The 20,569-nt window shown below is 44.1% G+C and overlaps 1 protein-coding gene across 4 annotated transcripts in view; it reads right to left on the reverse strand.

The window, feature by feature from the left end:
* Positions 1-430: 430 nt before the first annotated feature.
* The window catches only part of LOC142475241 (retinoic acid receptor RXR-beta-like), a 21,704-nt gene continuing 1,565 nt past the window's right edge, over positions 431-20,569 (reverse strand). For 2 of the 4 annotated variants that reach the window (XM_075581206.1, XM_075581208.1), the window contains exons 2-4: positions 15,745-15,836; positions 3,903-4,008; positions 431-1,529 (exon numbers count right to left, since the gene is read on the reverse strand). In XM_075581206.1, the coding sequence (XP_075437321.1) occupies positions 1,382-1,529; positions 3,903-4,008; positions 15,745-15,811 (321 nt within the window). In that variant the 5' untranslated portion in view covers positions 15,812-15,836 and the 3' untranslated portion in view covers positions 431-1,381. Of the gene's footprint in view, positions 1,530-3,902; positions 4,009-15,744; positions 15,837-16,239; positions 16,248-16,360; positions 16,400-20,569 lie in introns of those variants that run through there. The other 2 variants (XM_075581207.1, XM_075581209.1) reach the window with 2 other exon arrangements.

Genomic DNA, 20,569 nt, shown 5'->3' on the forward strand with positions numbered 1-20,569 from the left:
GAGGGGGGAGATACAGGCAGGGTGGGAGGGGGGGTGGGGAAGGGACAGGAAGGTGGGAGGGGAGATGGTTAAAATGAAACATTAAACCCAGTACTTTAAAATCACACCCCAAAAACTGATTCTGCAGAGACACCCCCAAACTCAAACCCTACAAAGAGATACCCCAAAAATAGCCTGCAGGCCAAATCCCATGTATGAGCAGCCCCCCCCCCCCCCCCACCCCTCAGCGCCCCCCAAAAAGCAAAGATCATACAAGAATGGGTTAACCCCAAAATGTCCGAGTCACCCCAAAACTTGGGACCCCTTCCCAGGAAAAGAGTACGGGTACAGGGGCTCCCCCTTTTCTCAAAGGCACCCCAAAAAGCAGCCTGCAGGTCCAGCGCAGCCGTTAACGAGTGAAAGAAGACAATATACATAGCCCCCCCAAAATCAGCGTGTATCCCCCCTCCCCCCATCCCACAAGTGCAGTTATTAGATACGGTCCCCCCTCCCCCCCCAAATCAGAGAGGGGGGTCCCCAGGTCCTATTAATACCCCACTAGATAGAGCTCAGATGCCCCGAGTCCCGAGACCGCCCCCCACACTTCTACATCGCAAAGTTCAGCAGTCTCATAGCTCTGCACGGAGGGCACTCGCGCTCTCGCATGTGCGCTGAAGCGGTCTCTTTTGTTCACCCCAGTTAACAAGGGGCTGTCTTAGCTTAAAAACAGGGAGATGTCTCTCTCCTTCATAGAGTCCGACTCTCTCTCAGGAGTGTGTCTCACACTTTACAGGGCAAGCATAAAAAGAGACAGTCGAAGACGTGTGTGTGTGTGCGGGGGGGGGGGGGGGGTGTCTCTTCTGAGAGGCGGTGATGTGCATCAGTCACTCTCAGCATGGCGGTTTCTCGAAGTGTAAGGACTCCGGCTGTCTCTCAGACATCTCTTAACATTTACGTAAGGAAGCAGTCTCTTGCCCCCTGGAGCTCTCTCTGCAGCTGTCTCACTCCAGGATGGTGAAGCAGTCTCTGGCGGCCTTAAGATGTCTCAGTACCACTGACAAGGCACCACTTCCATTTCAATCAATTTAGCTGTCTCTTAAGAGATGTTTATAAGAAGCTGTCTCATTCAGGGATGCAGAAGCAGTGCCTGACGGTCTCTCTCGGGACAGCTGGTAAGGTGCCGATAATATCTTCATCAGGAAGGTATTGGAGTGTGTATCAGAAGCTGTCTCTCGCTCTGGTTGGTGGGGGAGCAGTCTCTGGCTGTCGCGAGCAGTCTCTCAGGACAGCTGCTGAGGTGCCTCCAACATCTCCATTAGGAAGGTGTCTATTGGAGTGTGTATCAGAAGCTGTCTCTCTCTGGGGGGTAGGGGAGCAGTCTTTGGCAGTCTCGAGCAGTCTCTCAGGACAGCTGGTGAGGTGCCTCTAACATCTCCATTAGGAAGGTGTCTATTGGAGTGTCTCCGATGAGTTTGAAAAAGAAGAGATGTTCCAGACACTTGAGCCCAATAGATCGCAAAGCAGGGAGACGAAGGAGGAGCTTAGCAAACCTGAGGGGGGGAGAGGGGAGGGGGGGGAGAGAGGGGAGGGGGGGAGAAAGGGGAGGGGGGGAGAGAGGGGAGGGGGGGGAGAGAGGGGAGGGGGGGAGAGAGGGGAGGGGGGGGGGGGGAGAGAGGGGAGGGGGGGAGAGAGGGGAGGGGGGGAGAGAGAGGGGAGGGGGGGGAGAGAGGGGAGGGGGGGAGAGAGGGGAGGGGGGGAGAGAGGGGAGGGGGGAGAGGGGAGGGGGGAGAGGGGAGGGGGGAGAGGGGGGGGAGAGGGGGGAGAGAAGAGAGAGAGGGGAGGGGAGAGAGAGAGAGGAGGGGGGAAGAGAGAGAGGAGGGGGAAGAGAGAGAGAGGGGAGGGGGGAAGAGAGAGAGAGGGGAGGGGGGAAGAGAGAGAGAGGGGGGAGAGAGAGAGAGGGGGGAAGAGAGAGAGGGAGGGGGGAAGAGAGAGAGGGGAAGGGGTAGAGAGAGAGGAGAGGGGGGAAGAGAGAGAGGGGAGGGGGGAAGAGAGAGAGGGGAGGGGGGAAGAGAGAGAGAGGGGGGGAAGAGAGAGAGGGCAGGGGGAGAGAGAGAGGGAGGGGGAGAAGAGAGAGAGGGGGAGAGAGAGAGAAAGAGGGGGGAGTGAGAGGGGGGAGAGAGAGAGAAAGAGGGGGGGAGTGAGAGGGGGGAGAGAGAGAGAGAGAGGGGAGGGGGAAGAGAGAGAGGGGAGGGGGAAGAGAGAGAGGGGAGGAGGGAAGAGAGAGAGGTTAGGGGGGAAGAGAGAGAGGGGAGGGGGGAAGAGAGAGAGGGGAGGGGGGAGAAGAGAGAGAGGGGGAGAGAGAGAGAAAGAGGGGGAGAGAGAGAGAAAGAGGGGGAGAGAGGGGGGAGAGAGAGAGAGGGAGGGGGAAGAGAGAGAGGAGGGGGAAGAGAGAGAGAGAGAGCCGGAGGGGGAAGAGAGAGAGGGGAGGGGGGAAGAGAGAGAGGGGAGGGGGAAGAGAGAGAGAGGAGGGGGGAAGAGAGAGAGGAGGGGGGAAGAGAGAGAGGGGAGGGGGGAAGAGAGAGAGGGGAGGGGGGAAGAGAGAGAGGGCAGGGGGAGAAGAGAGAGAGGGGGAGAGAGAGAGAAAGAGGGGGGGAGAGAGAGAAGAGGGGAGAGAGAGGGGGAGAGAGAGAGGGGAGGGGGAAGAGAGAGAGAGAGAGGGGGGGGAAGAGAGAGAGGGGAGGGGGGAAGAGAGAGAGGGGAGGGGGAAGAGAGAGAGAGGAGAGGGGAGGGGGGAAGAGAGAGAGAGGAGGGGGGAAGAGAGAGAGGAGGGGGGAAGAGAGAGAGGAGGGGGGAAGAGAGAGAGGGGAGGGGGGAAGAGAGAAGAGAGAGAGGGGAGGGGGGAAGAGAGAGAGGGGAGGGGGGGGAAGAGAGAAGAGAGAGAGGGGAGGGGGGGGAAGTGAGTGGAGAGAGGGGGGGAGAGAGAGGGGGGAGTAGAGAGAAGGGAGGGAGGAGGGAGGAGGAAAGAGGAAAGATGGGATGGAGGGAGGAGAGAGAGGGGAGGGGGAGAGAGGGGAGGGGAGGGGAGAGAGGGGTGTAGAGAGAAGGGAGGGAGGAGAGAGAGTGGAGGGGAGTAGAGAGAAGGGAGGGGGGAACAGGGGATGAGAGGGAGGAACAAAAAGGGGGAAGGAAAAAGAGGAGGGAGAGGGAGGGCGAAGAGGAAATGAGAGGTGGGGGAGAGAGGGGGTAGGGAGGGAGCGAGGAGGCGAGGGAGAGAAGAGGAAAGACAGAGAGAAGGGGAAGGAAACAGAGGGGAGGGGAGAGAAAGATTAGGCACAGTTACACAGGAGACGTACCCTTCCTCCTCCACTCTCTGACTATCACATCTCACCCCCTCTCTATCTCCCTCCCTCTGCCCATTGATCCCCCCCTCACCTCCCCTCTCTATCTCCCTCCCTCTGCCCATTGTTCCCCCCCTCACCTCCCCTCTCTATCTCCCTCCCTCTTCCCATTGTTCCCCCCTCACCTCCCCCTCTCTATCTCCCTCCCTCTGCCCATTGTTCCCCCCCTCACCTCCCCTCTCTATTTCCCTCCCTCTGCCCATTGTTCCCCCCCTCACCTCCCCTCTCTATCTCCCTCCCTCTTCCCATTGTTCTCCCTTCTCAATCTCCCTCCCTCTTCCCATTGTTCCCCCCTCACCCCCTTCTCTATCTCCCTCCCTCTCCCCATTGTTCCCCCCTCTCACCCCCTTCTCTATCTCCCTCCCTCCCTCCCCCCATCATTCCCCCCTCTCCCCCCCTTTCTCTATCTCCCTCTCCCCATTGTTCCCCCCTCCCACCCCTTTCTCTATCTCCCTCTCCCCATCATTCCCCCCTCCCACCCCCTTCTCTATCTCCCTCCCTCCCCCCATTGTTCTCCCCTCTCACCTCCCTTGCTGGTCCGGGTATTTTTGCTTGCAGTACGATTCCAATGATGCATAAACCTTCTCTCTCAGAACCTCCACATCCCCCGCGTGAGACAGGCCCTTTGCGTCTGAGAGACAGGGAGAGAGATAATATATAATATATCACACATCCCCCGCGTGAGACAGGCCCTTCGCGTCTGAGAGACAGCGAGATAATAATATATAATATATAACACATCCCCCGCGTGAACCAGGCACTTCGCGTCTGAGAGACAGGGAGAGAGAGGGAGATAATAAAATATAATATATCATACATCCCCCGCGTGAGACAGGCCCTTCGCGTCTGAGAGACAGGGAGAGATATAATATATCACACATCCCCCGCGTGAGACAAGCCCTTCGTGTCTGAGAGACAGGGAGAGACAGGGAGAGAGATAATATATAATATATCACACATCCCCCACGTGAGACAGGCCCTTCGCGTCTGAGAGACAGGGAGAGAGATAATATATAATATATCACACATCCCCCGCGTGAGACAGGCCCTTCGCATCTGCGAGACAGGGAGAGACAGGGACAGAGATAATATATAATATATCACACATCCCCCGCGTGAGACAGGCCCTTAGCGTCTGAGAGACAGGGAGAGAGATAATATATAATATATCCCACATCCCCCGCGTGAGACAGGCCCTTAGCGTCTGAGAGACAGGGAGAGAGATAATATATAATATATCACACATCCCCCGCGTGAGATAGGCCCTTAGCGTCTGAGATACAGGGAGAGACAGGGAGATAATAATATATAATATATCACACATCCCCCGCGTGAGACAGGCCCTTCCCGTCTTAGAGACAGGGAGAGAGAGGGAGATATCTTTAATATATCAAAAGTCCATCGCGTGAGACACATACCCGGGCTGAATAATATGATCGCTCGGAGACATATAATAATATAATATATCACACATACCCGGGATGAATAGTATGATCGCCCGGAGACATATAATAATATAATATATCACACATACCCGGGCTGAATAATATGATCGCTCGGAGACATATAATAATATAATATATCACACATACCCGGGATGAATAGTATGATCGCCCGGAGACATATAATAATATAATATATCACACATACCCGGGATGAATAGTATGATCGCCCGGAGACATATAATAATATAATATATCACACATACCCGGGTTGAATAGTATGATCGCTCGGAGACATATAATAATAATATAATATATCACACATACCCGGGATGAATAGTATGATCGCCTGGAGACATATAATAATAATATAATATATCACACATACCCGGGTTGAATAGTATGATCGCCCTGAGACATATAATAATAATATAATATATCACACATACCCGGGTTGAATAGTATGATCGCCCGGAGACATATAATAATAATATAATATATCACACATACCCGGGTTGAATAGTATGATCGCTCGGAGACATATAATAATAATATAATATATCACACATACCCGGGATGAATAGTATGAACGCCCTGAGACATATAATAATAATATAATATATCACACATACCCGGGTTGAATAGTATGATCGCTCGGAGACATATAATAATAATATAATATATCACACATACCCGGGATGAATAGTATGATCGCACGGAGACATATAATAATATAATATATCACACATACCCGGGTTGAATAGTATGATCGCCCGGAGACATATAATAATATAATATATCACACATACCCGGGATGAATAGTATGATCGCTCGGAGACATATAATAATAATATAAAACATCACACATACCCGGGTTGAATAGTATGATCGCTCTGAGACATATAATAATAATATAATATATCACACATACCCGGGATGAATAGTATGATCGCCCGGAGACATATAATAATATAATATATCACACATACCCGGGCTGAATAATATGATCGCTCGGAGACATATAATAATATAATATATCACACATACCCGGGATGAATAGTATGATCGCCCGGAGACATATAATAATATAATATATCACACATACCCGGGATGAATAGTATGATCGCCCGGAGACATATAATAATATAATATATCACACATACCCGGGTTGAATAGTATGATCGCTCGGAGACATATAATAATAATATAATATATCACACATACCCGGGATGAATAGTATGATCGCCTGGAGACATATAATAATAATATAATATATCACACATACCCGGGTTGAATAGTATGATCGCCCTGAGACATATAATAATAATATAATATATCACACATACCCGGGTTGAATAGTATGATCGCCCGGAGACATATAATAATAATATAATATATCACACATACCCGGGTTGAATAGTATGATCGCTCGGAGACATATAATAATAATATAATATATCACACATACCCGGGCTGAATAATATGATCGCTCGGAGACATATAATAATATAATATATCACACATACCCGGGATGAATAGTATGATCGCCCGGAGACATATAATAATATAATATATCACACATACCCGGGATGAATAGTATGATCGCCCGGAGACATATAATAATATAATATATCACACATACCCGGGTTGAATAGTATGATCGCTCGGAGACATATAATAATAATATAATATATCACACATACCCGGGATGAATAGTATGATCGCCTGGAGACATATAATAATAATATAATATATCACACATACCCGGGTTGAATAGTATGATCGCCCTGAGACATATAATAATAATATAATATATCACACATACCCGGGTTGAATAGTATGATCGCCCGGAGACATATAATAATAATATAATATATCACACATACCCGGGTTGAATAGTATGATCGCTCGGAGACATATAATAATAATATAATATATCACACATACCCGGGATGAATAGTATGAACGCCCTGAGACATATAATAATAATATAATATATCACACATACCCGGGTTGAATAGTATGATCGCTCGGAGACATATAATAATAATATAATATATCACACATACCCGGGATGAATAGTATGATCGCACGGAGACATATAATAATATAATATATCACACATACCCGGGTTGAATAGTATGATCGCCCGGAGACATATAATAATATAATATATCACACATACCCGGGATGAATAGTATGATCGCTCGGAGACATATAATAATAATATAAAACATCACACATACCCGGGTTGAATAGTATGATCGCTCTGAGAAATATAATAATAATATAATATATCACACATACCCGGGATGAATAGTATGATCGCCCGGAGACATATAATAATATAATATATCACACATACCCGGGCTGAATAATATGATCGCTCGGAGACATATAATAATATAATATATCACACATACCCGGGATGAATAGTATGATCGCCCGGAGACATATAATAATATAATATATCACACATACCCGGGATGAATAGTATGATCGCCCGGAGACATATAATAATATAATATATCACACATACCCGGGTTGAATAGTATGATCGCTCGGAGACATATAATAATAATATAATATATCACACATACCCGGGATGAATAGTATGATCGCCTGGAGACATATAATAATAATATAATATATCACACATACCCGGGTTGAATAGTATGATCGCCCTGAGACATATAATAATAATATAATATATCACACATACCCGGGTTGAATAGTATGATCGCCCGGAGACATATAATAATAATATAATATATCACACATACCCGGGTTGAATAGTATGATCGCTCGGAGACATATAATAATAATATAATATATCACACATACCCGGGATGAATAGTATGAACGCCCTGAGACATATAATAATAATATAATATATCACACATACCCGGGTTGAATAGTATGATCGCTCGGAGACATATAATAATAATATAATATATCACACATACCCGGGATGAATAGTATGATCGCACGGAGACATATAATAATATAATATATCACACATACCCGGGTTGAATAGTATGATCGCCCGGAGACATATAATAATATAATATATCACACATACCCGGGATGAATAGTATGATCGCTCGGAGACATATAATAATAATATAAAACATCACACATACCCGGGTTGAATAGTATGATCGCTCTGAGACATATAATAATAATATAATATATCACACATACCCGGGATGAATAGTATGATCGCTCGGAGACATATAATAATATAATATATCACACATACCCGGAATGAATATTATGATCGCACGGAGACATATAATAATAATATAATATATCACACATACCCGGGTTGAATAGTATGATCGCCCGGAGACATATAATAATAATATAATATATCACACATACCCGGGATGAATAGTATGATCGCTCGGAGACATATAATAATAATATAATATATCACACATACCCGGGTTGAATAGTATGATCGCACGGAGACATATAATATATAATATATCACACATCCCCCGCGTGAGATAGGCCCTTAGTGTCTGAGATACAGGGAGAGACAGGGAGATAATAATATATAATATATCACACATCCCCCGCGTGAGACAGGCCCTTCCCGTCTTAGAGACAGGGAGAGAGAGGGAGATATCTTTAATATATCAAAAGTCCATCGCGTGAGACACATACCCGGGCTGAATAATATGATCGCTCGGAGACATATAATAATATAATATATCACACATGCCCGGGATGAATAGTATGATCGCCCGGAGACATATAATAATAATAATATAATATATATCACACATACCCGGGATGAATAGTATGATCGCTCGGAGACATATAATAATAATAATATAATATATCACACATACCCGGGATGAATAGTATGATCGCCCGGAGACATATAATAATAATATAATATATCACACATACCCGGGTTGAATAGTATGATCGCCCTGAGACATATAATAATAATATAATATATCACACATACCCGGGATGAATAGTATGATCGCCCGGAGACATATAATAATATAATATATCACACATACCCGGGATGAATAGTATGATCGCCCGGAGACATATAATAATATAATATATCACACATACCCGGGTTGAATAGTATGATCGCTCGGAGACATATAATAATAATATAATATATCACACATACCCGGGATGAATAGTATGATCGCCTGGAGACATATAATAATAATATAATATATCACACATACCCGGGTTGAATAGTATGATCGCCCTGAGACATATAATAATAATATAATATATCACACATACCCGGGTTGAATAGTATGATCGCCCGGAGACATATAATAATAATATAATATATCACACATACCCGGGTTGAATAGTATGATCGCTCGGAGACATATAATAATAATATAATATATCACACATACCCGGGCTGAATAATATGATCGCTCGGAGACATATAATAATATAATATATCACACATACCCGGGATGAATAGTATGATCGCCCGGAGACATATAATAATATAATATATCACACATACCCGGGATGAATAGTATGATCGCCCGGAGACATATAATAATATAATATATCACACATACCCGGGTTGAATAGTATGATCGCTCGGAGACATATAATAATAATATAATATATCACACATACCCGGGATGAATAGTATGATCGCCTGGAGACATATAATAATAATATAATATATCACACATACCCGGGTTGAATAGTATGATCGCCCTGAGACATATAATAATAATATAATATATCACACATACCCGGGTTGAATAGTATGATCGCCCGGAGACATATAATAATAATATAATATATCACACATACCCGGGTTGAATAGTATGATCGCTCGGAGACATATAATAATAATATAATATATCACACATACCCGGGATGAATAGTATGAACGCCCTGAGACATATAATAATAATATAATATATCACACATACCCGGGTTGAATAGTATGATCGCTCGGAGACATATAATAATAATATAATATATCACACATACCCGGGATGAATAGTATGATCGCACGGAGACATATAATAATATAATATATCACACATACCCGGGTTGAATAGTATGATCGCCCGGAGACATATAATAATATAATATATCACACATACCCGGGATGAATAGTATGATCGCTCGGAGACATATAATAATAATATAAAACATCACACATACCCGGGTTGAATAGTATGATCGCTCTGAGACATATAATAATAATATAATATATCACACATACCCGGGATGAATAGTATGATCGCCCGGAGACATATAATAATATAATATATCACACATACCCGGGCTGAATAATATGATCGCTCGGAGACATATAATAATATAATATATCACACATACCCGGGATGAATAGTATGATCGCCCGGAGACATATAATAATATAATATATCACACATACCCGGGATGAATAGTATGATCGCCCGGAGACATATAATAATATAATATATCACACATACCCGGGTTGAATAGTATGATCGCTCGGAGACATATAATAATAATATAATATATCACACATACCCGGGATGAATAGTATGATCGCCTGGAGACATATAATAATAATATAATATATCACACATACCCGGGTTGAATAGTATGATCGCCCTGAGACATATAATAATAATATAATATATCACACATACCCGGGTTGAATAGTATGATCGCCCGGAGACATATAATAATAATATAATATATCACACATACCCGGGTTGAATAGTATGATCGCTCGGAGACATATAATAATAATATAATATATCACACATACCCGGGATGAATAGTATGAACGCCCTGAGACATATAATAATAATATAATATATCACACATACCCGGGTTGAATAGTATGATCGCTCGGAGACATATAATAATAATATAATATATCACACATACCCGGGATGAATAGTATGATCGCACGGAGACATATAATAATATAATATATCACACATACCCGGGTTGAATAGTATGATCGCCCGGAGACATATAATAATATAATATATCACACATACCCGGGATGAATAGTATGATCGCTCGGAGACATATAATAATAATATAAAACATCACACATACCCGGGTTGAATAGTATGATCGCTCTGAGACATATAATAATAATATAATATATCACACATACCCGGGATGAATAGTATGATCGCTCGGAGACATATAATAATATAATATATCACACATACCCGGAATGAATATTATGATCGCACGGAGACATATAATAATAATATAATATATCACACATACCCGGGTTGAATAGTATGATCGCCCGGAGACATATAATAATAATATAATATATCACACATACCCGGGATGAATAGTATGATCGCTCGGAGACATATAATAATAATATAATATATCACACATACCCGGGTTGAATAGTATGATCGCACGGAGACATATAATATATAATATATCACACATCCCCCGCGTGAGATAGGCCCTTAGTGTCTGAGATACAGGGAGAGACAGGGAGATAATAATATATAATATATCACACATCCCCCGCGTGAGACAGGCCCTTCCCGTCTTAGAGACAGGGAGAGAGAGGGAGATATCTTTAATATATCAAAAGTCCATCGCGTGAGACACATACCCGGGCTGAATAATATGATCGCTCGGAGACATATAATAATATAATATATCACACATGCCCGGGATGAATAGTATGATCGCCCGGAGACATATAATAATAATAATATAATATATATCACACATACCCGGGATGAATAGTATGATCGCTCGGAGACATATAATAATAATAATATAATATATCACACATACCCGGGATGAATAGTATGATCGCCCGGAGACATATAATAATAATATAATATATCACACATACCCGGGTTGAATAGTATGATCGCCCTGAGACATATAATAATAATATAATATATCACACATACCCGGGTTGAATAGTATGATCGCCCGGAGACATATAATAATAATATAATATATCACACATACCCGGGATGAATTGTATCATCGCTCGGAGACATATAATAATAATATAATATATCACACATACCCGGGTTGAATAGTATGATCGCTCGGAGACATATAATAATATAATATATCACACATACCCGGGATGAATAGTATGATCGCTCGGAGACATATAATAATATAAAACATCACACATACCCGGGTTGAATAGTATGATCGCTCGGAGACATATAATAATAATATAATATATCACACATACCCGGGTTGAATAGTATGATCGCTCTGAGACATATAATAATAATATAATATATCACACATACCCGGGATGAATAGTATGATCGCCCGGAGACATATAATAATAATATAATATATCACACATACCCGGGTTGAATAGTATGATCGCTCGGAGACATATAATAATAATATAATATATCACACATACCCGGGATGAATAGTATGATCGCCCGGAGACATATAATAATAATATAATATATCACACATACCCGGGTTGAATAGTATGATCGCCCGGAGACATATAATAATAATATAATATATCACACATACCCGGGTTGAATAGTATGATCGCTCGGAGACATATAATAATATATAATATATCACACATACCCGGGTTGAATAGTATGATCGCACGGAGACATATAATATATAATATATCACACATCCCCCGCGTGAGATAGGCCCTTAGCGTCTGAGATACAGGGAGAGACAGGGAGATAATAATATATAATATATCACACATCCCCCGCGTGAGACAGGCCCTTCCCGTCTTAGAGACAGGGAGAGAGAGGGAGATATCTTTAATATATCAAAAGTCCATCGCGTGAGACACATACCCGGGCTGAATAATATGATCGCTCGGAGACATATAATAATATAATATATCACACATACCCGGGATGAATAGTATGATCGCTCGGAGACATATAATAATAATATAATATATCACACATACCCGGGATGAATAGTATGATCGCCCGGAGACATATAATAATAATATAATATATCACACATACCCGGGTTGAATAGTATGATCGCCCTGAGACATATAATAATAATATAATATATCACACATACCCGGGTTGAATAGTATGATCGCCCGGAGACATATAATAATAATATAATATATCACACATACCCGGGATGAATTGTATGATCGCCCTGAGACATATAATAATAATATAATATATCACACATACCCGGGTTGAATAGTATGATCGCTCGGAGACATATAATAATATAATATATCACACATACCCGGGATGAATAGTATGATCGCTCGGAGACATATAATAATATAAAACATCACACATACCCGGGTTGAATAGTATGATCGCTCGGAGACATATAATAATAATATAATATATCACACATACCCGGGTTGAATAGTATGATCGCTCTGAGACATATAATAATAATATAATATATCACACATACCCGGGATGAATAGTATGATCGCCCGGAGACATATAATAATAATATAATATATCACACATACCCGGGTTGAATAGTATGATCGCCCGGAGACATATAATAATAATATAATATATCACACATACCCGGGTTGAATAGTATGATCGCTCGGAGACATATAATAATAATATAATATATCACACATACCCGGGTTGAATAGTATGATCGCTCGGAGACATATAATAATAATATAATATATCACACATACCCGGGATGAATAGTATGATCGCTCGGAGACATATAATAATATAATATATCACACATACCCGGAATGAATATTATGATCGCACGGAGACATATAATAATAATATAATATATCACACATACCCGGGTTGAATAGTATGATCGCCCGGAGACATATAATAATAATATAATATATATCACACATACCCGGGATGAATTGTATGATTGCCCGGAGACATATAATAATAATATAATATATCACACATACCCGGGATGAATAGTATGATCGCCCGGAGACATATAATAATATAATATATCACACATACCCGGGATGAATAGTATGATCGCTCGGAGACATATAATAATAATATAATATATCACACATACCCGGGTTGAATAGTATGATCGCACGGAGACATATAATAATATATCACACATACCCGGGATGAATAGTATGATCGCTCGGAGACATATAATAATATAATATATCACACATACCCGGGTTGAATAGTATGATCGCTCGGAGACATATAATAATAATATAATATATCACACATACCCGGGTTGAATAGTATGATCGCCCGGAGACATATAATAATATAATATATCACACATACCCGGGTTGAATAGTATGATCGCCCGGAGACATATAATAATATAATATATCACACATACCCGGGTTGAATAGTATGATCGCCCGGAGACATATAATAATAATAATATAATATATCACACATACCCGGGTTGAATAGTATGATCGCTCGGAGACATATAATAATATAATATATCACACATACCCGGGTTGAATAGTATGATCGCTCGGAGACATATAATAATATATAATATATCACACATACCCGGGTTGAATAGTATGATCGCTCGGAGACATATAATAATATATAATATATCACACATACCCGGGTTGAATAGTATGATCGCTCGGAGACATATAATAATATATAATATATCACACATACCTGGGTTGAATAGTATGATCGCTCGGAGACATATAATAATAATATAATATATCACACATACCCGGGTTGAATAGTATGATCGCTCGGAGACATATAATAATAATATAATATATCACACATACCCGGGATGAATAGTATGATCGCTCGGAGACATATAATAATAATATAATATATCACACATACCCGGGTTGAATAGTATGAACGCCCGGAGACATATAATAATAATATAATATATCACACATACCCGGGTTGAATAGTATGATCGCTCGGAGACATATAATAATATATAATATATCACACATACCCGGGTTGAATAGTATGATCGCTCGGAGACATATAATAATATATAATATATCACACATACCCGGGTTGAATAGTATGATCGCTCGGAGACATATAATAATATATAATATATCACACATACCCGGGTTGAATAGTATGATCGCTCGGAGACATATAATAATATATAATATATCACACATACCCGGGATGAATAGTATGATCGCCCGGAGACATATAATAATATATAATATATCACACATACCCGGGATGAATAGTATGATCGCTCGGAGACATATAATAATAATAATATATCACACATACCCGGAATGAATATTATGATCGCACGGAGACATATAATAATAATATAATATATTACACATACCCGGGTTGAATAGTATGATCGCCCGGAGACATATAATAATATATAATATATCACACATACCCGGGTTGAATAGTATGATCGCCCGGAGACATATAATAATATATAATATATCACACATACCCGGGTTGAATAGTATGATCGCTCGGAGACATATAATAATAATAATATATCACACATACCCGGAATGAATATTATGATCGCACGGAGACATATAATAATAATATAATATATCACACATACCCGGGTTGAATAGTATGATCGCCCGGAGACATATAATAATATATAATATATCACACATACCCGGGTTGAATAGTATGATCGCCCGGAGACATATAATAATATATAATATATCACACATACCCGGGTTGAATAGTATGATCGCCCGGAGACATATAATAATATAATATATCACACATACCCGGGATGAATAGTATGATCGCTCGGAGACATATAATAATATAATATATCACACATACCCGGGTTGAATAGTATGATCGCCCGGAGACATATAATAATAATATAATATATCACACATACCCGGGTTGAATAGTATGATCGCCCGGAGACATATAATAATATAATATATCACACATACCCGGGATGAATAGTATGATCGCCCGGAGACATATAATAATAATATAATATATTACACATACCCGGGTTGAATAGTATGATCGCCCGGAGACACCCCAGCTCAGTTTTATCCATGTGCATGTCTCTCATCTTAGACACAAGTTCAGTCAACACCCTGCAAGGTACACAACCACACAAGCGAGTGAGAAAGCGAGAGGGGACAGCGGGTACACAACTGTGTGGGTAATTGTAACACTCAAATCACATAAGCACAACGCTGACTGTTGTGTAGTTTAATGTAGTTGTGTTACTGGTCGAATATGGCCCCTAGGCCCACGCCGTGCACACTGTTGTGTATATGTTCTGTTGTGTAGTTGTGCAACCTTTTGAATATTGCCTCCACCCCCAAGTTCTGTGCACGGTTGTGTAGATGTGTATATGTTCTCTTGTGCAGTTGTGTTACCTGTCGAATATCGCCCCCACACTGTGCGCACTGATGTGTAGTTGTGTAGATAGTTTTGTTGTGTACTTGTGTTAACTGTCAAATATAGCTCGCAAAAGCGCTTTGCATGTGTTACCTGTCGAATATCGTCTCCAAGCTCACACTGTTGTGTAGTTGTGTATATGTTCTGTTGTGTTATCTGTCGAATATCGTCTCCAAGCGTGCACTGTTGTGTAGTTGGGTATATGTTGTGTTACCTGTCGAATATCGCCCCCACGCCCGCGCTGTGCGCACTGTTGTGGTTGTGTATATGTTGTGTTACCTGTCGAATATCGCCCCCACGCCCGCGCTGTGCGCTCTGTTGTGTATATGTTGTGTTACCTGTCGAATATCGCCCCCACGCCCGCGCTGTGCGCACTATTGTGTAGTGCGCACTATTGTGTAGTTGTGCAGATCTTGTGTTACCTGTCGAATATCGCCCCCACGCCCGCGCTGTGCGCACTGTTGTGTATATCTTGTGTTACCTGTCGAATATCGCCCCCACGCCCGCGCTGTGCGCACTGTTGTGTATATATTGTGTTACCTGTCGAATATCGCCCCCACGCCCGCGCTGTGCGCACTGTTGTGTATATATGGTGTTACCTGTCGAATATCGCCCCCACGCCCGCGCTGTGCGCACTGTTGTGTATATATTGTGTTACCTGGCGAATATCGCCCCCACGCCCGCGCTGTGCGCACTGTTGTGTATATGTTGTGTTACCTGGAGAATATCGCCCCCACGCCCGCGCTGTGCGCACTGTTGTGTATATATTGTGTTACCTGTCGAATATCGCCCCCACGCCCGTGCTGTGCGCACTGTTGTGTAGTTGTTTATATGTTGTGTTACCTGTTGAATATTGCCCCCACGCCCGCGCTGTGCGCACTGTTGTGTATATATTGTGTTACCTGTCGAATATCGCCCCCACGCCCGTGCTGTGCGCACTGTTGTGTAGTTGTTTATATGTTGTGTTACCTGTTGAATATTGCCCCCACGCCCGCGCTGTGCGCACTGTTGTGTATATATTGTGTTACCTGTCGAATATCGCCCCCACGCCCGCGCTGTGCGCACTGTTGTGTAGATATTGTGTTACCTGTCGAATATCGCCCCCACGCCCGTGCTGTGCGCACTGTTGTGTAGATATTGTGTTACCTGTCGAATATCGCCCCCACGCCCGCGCAGTGCGCACTGTTGTGTATATATTGTGTTACTGTCGAATATCGCCCCCACGCCCGCGCTGTGCGCACTGTTGTGTATATATTGTGTTACCTGTCGAATATCGCCCCCACGCCCGTGCTGTGCGCACTGTTGTGTAGATATTGTGTTACCTGTCGCATATCGCCCCCACGCCGGCGCTGTGCGCACTGTTGTGTATATATTGTGTTACCTGTCGAATATCGCCCCCACGCACGCGCTGTGCGCACTGTTGTGTATATATTGTGTTACCTGTCGAATATCGCCCCCACGCCGGCGCTGTGCGCACTGTTGTGTATATATTGTGTTAAGTGTCGAATATCGCCCCCACGCCCGCGCTGTGCGCACTGTTGTGTATATGTTGTGTTACCTGTCGCATATCGCCCCCACGCCCGCGCTTTGCGCACTGTTGTGTATATATTGTGTTACCTGTCGCATATCGCCCCCACGCCCGCGCTTTGCGCACTGTTGTGTATATATTGTGTTACCTGTCGAATATCGCCCCCACGCACGCGCTGTGCGCACTGTTGTGTATATATTGTGTTACCTGTCGAATATCGCCCCCACGCCCACGCTGTGCGCACTGTTGTGTACATATTGTGTTACCTGTCGAATATCGCCTCCACGCCCGTGCTGTGCGCACTGTTGTGTATATATTGTGTTACCTGTCGAATATCGCCCCCACGCCCGCGCTGTGCGCACTGTTGTGTAGATATTGTGTTACCGGTCGAATATCGCCCCCACGCCCGTGCTGTGCGCACTGTTGTGTAGATATTGTGTTACCTGTCGAATATCGCCCCCACGCCCGCGCAGTGCGCACTGTTGTGTATATATTGTGTTACTGTCGAATATCGCCCCCACGCCCGCGCTGTGCGCACTGTTGTGTATATATTGTGTTACCTGTCGAATATCGCCCCCACGCCCGTGCTGTGCGCACTGTTGTGTAGATATTGTGTTACCTGTCGCATATCGCCCCCACGCCGGCGCTGTGCGCACTGTTGTGTATATATTGTGTTACCTGTCGAATATCGCCCCCACGCCCGCGCTGTGCGCACTGTTGTGTAGATATTGTGTTACCTGTCGAATATCGCCCCCACGCCCGTGCTGTGCGCACTGTTGTGTAGATATTGTGTTACCTGTCGAATATCGCCCCCACGCCCGCGCAGTGCGCACTGTTGTGTATATATTGTGTTACTGTCGAATATCGCCCCCACGCCCGCGCTGTGCGCACTGTTGTGTATATATTGTGTTACCTGTCGAATATCGCCCCCACGCCCGTGCTGTGCGCACTGTTGTGTAGATATTGTGTTACCTGTCGCATATCGCCCCCACGCCGGCGCTGTGCGCACTGTTGTGTATATATTGTGTTACCTGTCGAATATCGCCCCCACGCACGCGCTGTGCGCACTGTTGTGTATATATTGTGTTACCTGTCGAATATCGCCCCCACGCCGGCGCTGTGCGCACTGTTGTGTATATATTGTGTTAAGTGTCGAATATCGCCCCCACGCCCGCGCTGTGCGCACTGTTGTGTATATGTTGTGTTACCTGTCGCATATCGCCCCCACGCCCGCGCTTTGCGCACTGTTGTGTATATATTGTGTTACCTGTCGCATATCGCCCCCACGCCCGCGCTTTGCGCACTGTTGTGTATATATTGTGTTACCTGTCGAATATCGCCCCCACGCACGCGCTGTGCGCACTGTTGTGTATATATTGTGTTACCTGTCGAATATCGCCCCCACGCCCACGCTGTGCGCACTGTTGTGTACATATTGTGTTACCTGTCGAATATCGCCTCCACGCCCGTGCTGTGCGCACTGTTGTGTATATATTGTGTTACCTGTCGAATATCGCCCCCACGCCCGCGCTGTGCGCACTGTTGTGTAGATATTGTGTTACCGGTCGAATATCGCCCCCACGCCCGTGCTGTGCGCACTGTTGTGTAGATATTGTGTTACCTGTCGAATATCGCCCCCACGCCCGCGCAGTGCGCACTGTTGTGTATATATTGTGTTACTGTCGAATATCGCCCCCACGCCCGCGCTGTGCGCACTGTTGTGTATATATTGTGTTACCTGTCGAATATCGCCCCCACGCCCGTGCTGTGCGCACTGTTGTGTAGATATTGTGTTACCTGTCGCATATCGCCCCCACGCCGGCGCTGTGCGCACTGTTGTGTATATATTGTGTTACCTGTCGCAGATCGCCCCCACGCCGGCGCTGTGCGCACTGTTGTGTATATATTGTGTTACCTGTCGAATATCGCCCCCACGCACGCGCTGTGCGCACTGTTGTGTATATATTGTGTTACCTGTCGAATATCGCCCCCACGCCGGCGCTGTGCGCACTGTTGTGTATATATTGTGTTAAGTGTCGAATATCGCCCCCACGCCCGCGCTGTGCGCACTGTTGTGTATATGTTGTGTTACCTGTCGCATATCGCCCCCACGCCCGCGCTTTGCGCACTGTTGTGTATATATTGTGTTACCTGTCGCATATCGCCCCCACGCCCGTGCTGTGCGCACTGTTGTGTATATATTGTGTTACCTGTCGAATATCGCCCCCACGCCCGCGCTTTGCGCACTGTTGTGTATATATTGTGTTACCTGTCGAATATCGCCCCCACGCACGCGCTGTGCGCACTGTTGTGTATATATTGTGTTACCTGGAGAATATCGCCCCCACGCCCACGCTGTGCGCACTGTTGTGTACATATTGTGTTACCTGTCGAATATCGCCTCCACGCCCGTGCTGTGCGCACTGTTGTGTATATATTGTGTTACCTGTCGAATATCGCCCCCACGCCCGCGCTGTGCGCACTGTTGTGTATATATTGTGTTACCGGTCGAATATCGCCCTCACGCCCGCGCTGTGCGCACTGTTGTGTATATATTGTGTTACCTGTCGAATATCGCCCCCACGCCCGTGCTGTGCGCACTGTTGTGTATATATTGTGTTACCTGTCGAATATCGCCCCCACGCCCGTGCTGTGCGCACTGTTGTGTATATATTGTGTTACCTGTCGAATATCGCCCCCACGCCCGTGCTGTGCGCACTGTTGTGTATATATTGTGTTACCTGTCGAATATCGCCCCCATGCCCGTGCTGGTCGCACTGTTGTGTATATATTGTGTTACCTGTCGAATATCGCCCCCACGCCCGCGCTGTGCGCACTGTTGTGTATATATTGTGTTACCTGTCGAATATCGCCCCCACGCCCGCGCTGTGCGCA

This window comes from Ascaphus truei, unplaced genomic scaffold, assembly GCF_040206685.1.
Source record: "Ascaphus truei isolate aAscTru1 unplaced genomic scaffold, aAscTru1.hap1 HAP1_SCAFFOLD_1123, whole genome shotgun sequence".
Taxonomy (NCBI): Eukaryota; Metazoa; Chordata; class Amphibia; order Anura; family Ascaphidae; genus Ascaphus; species Ascaphus truei.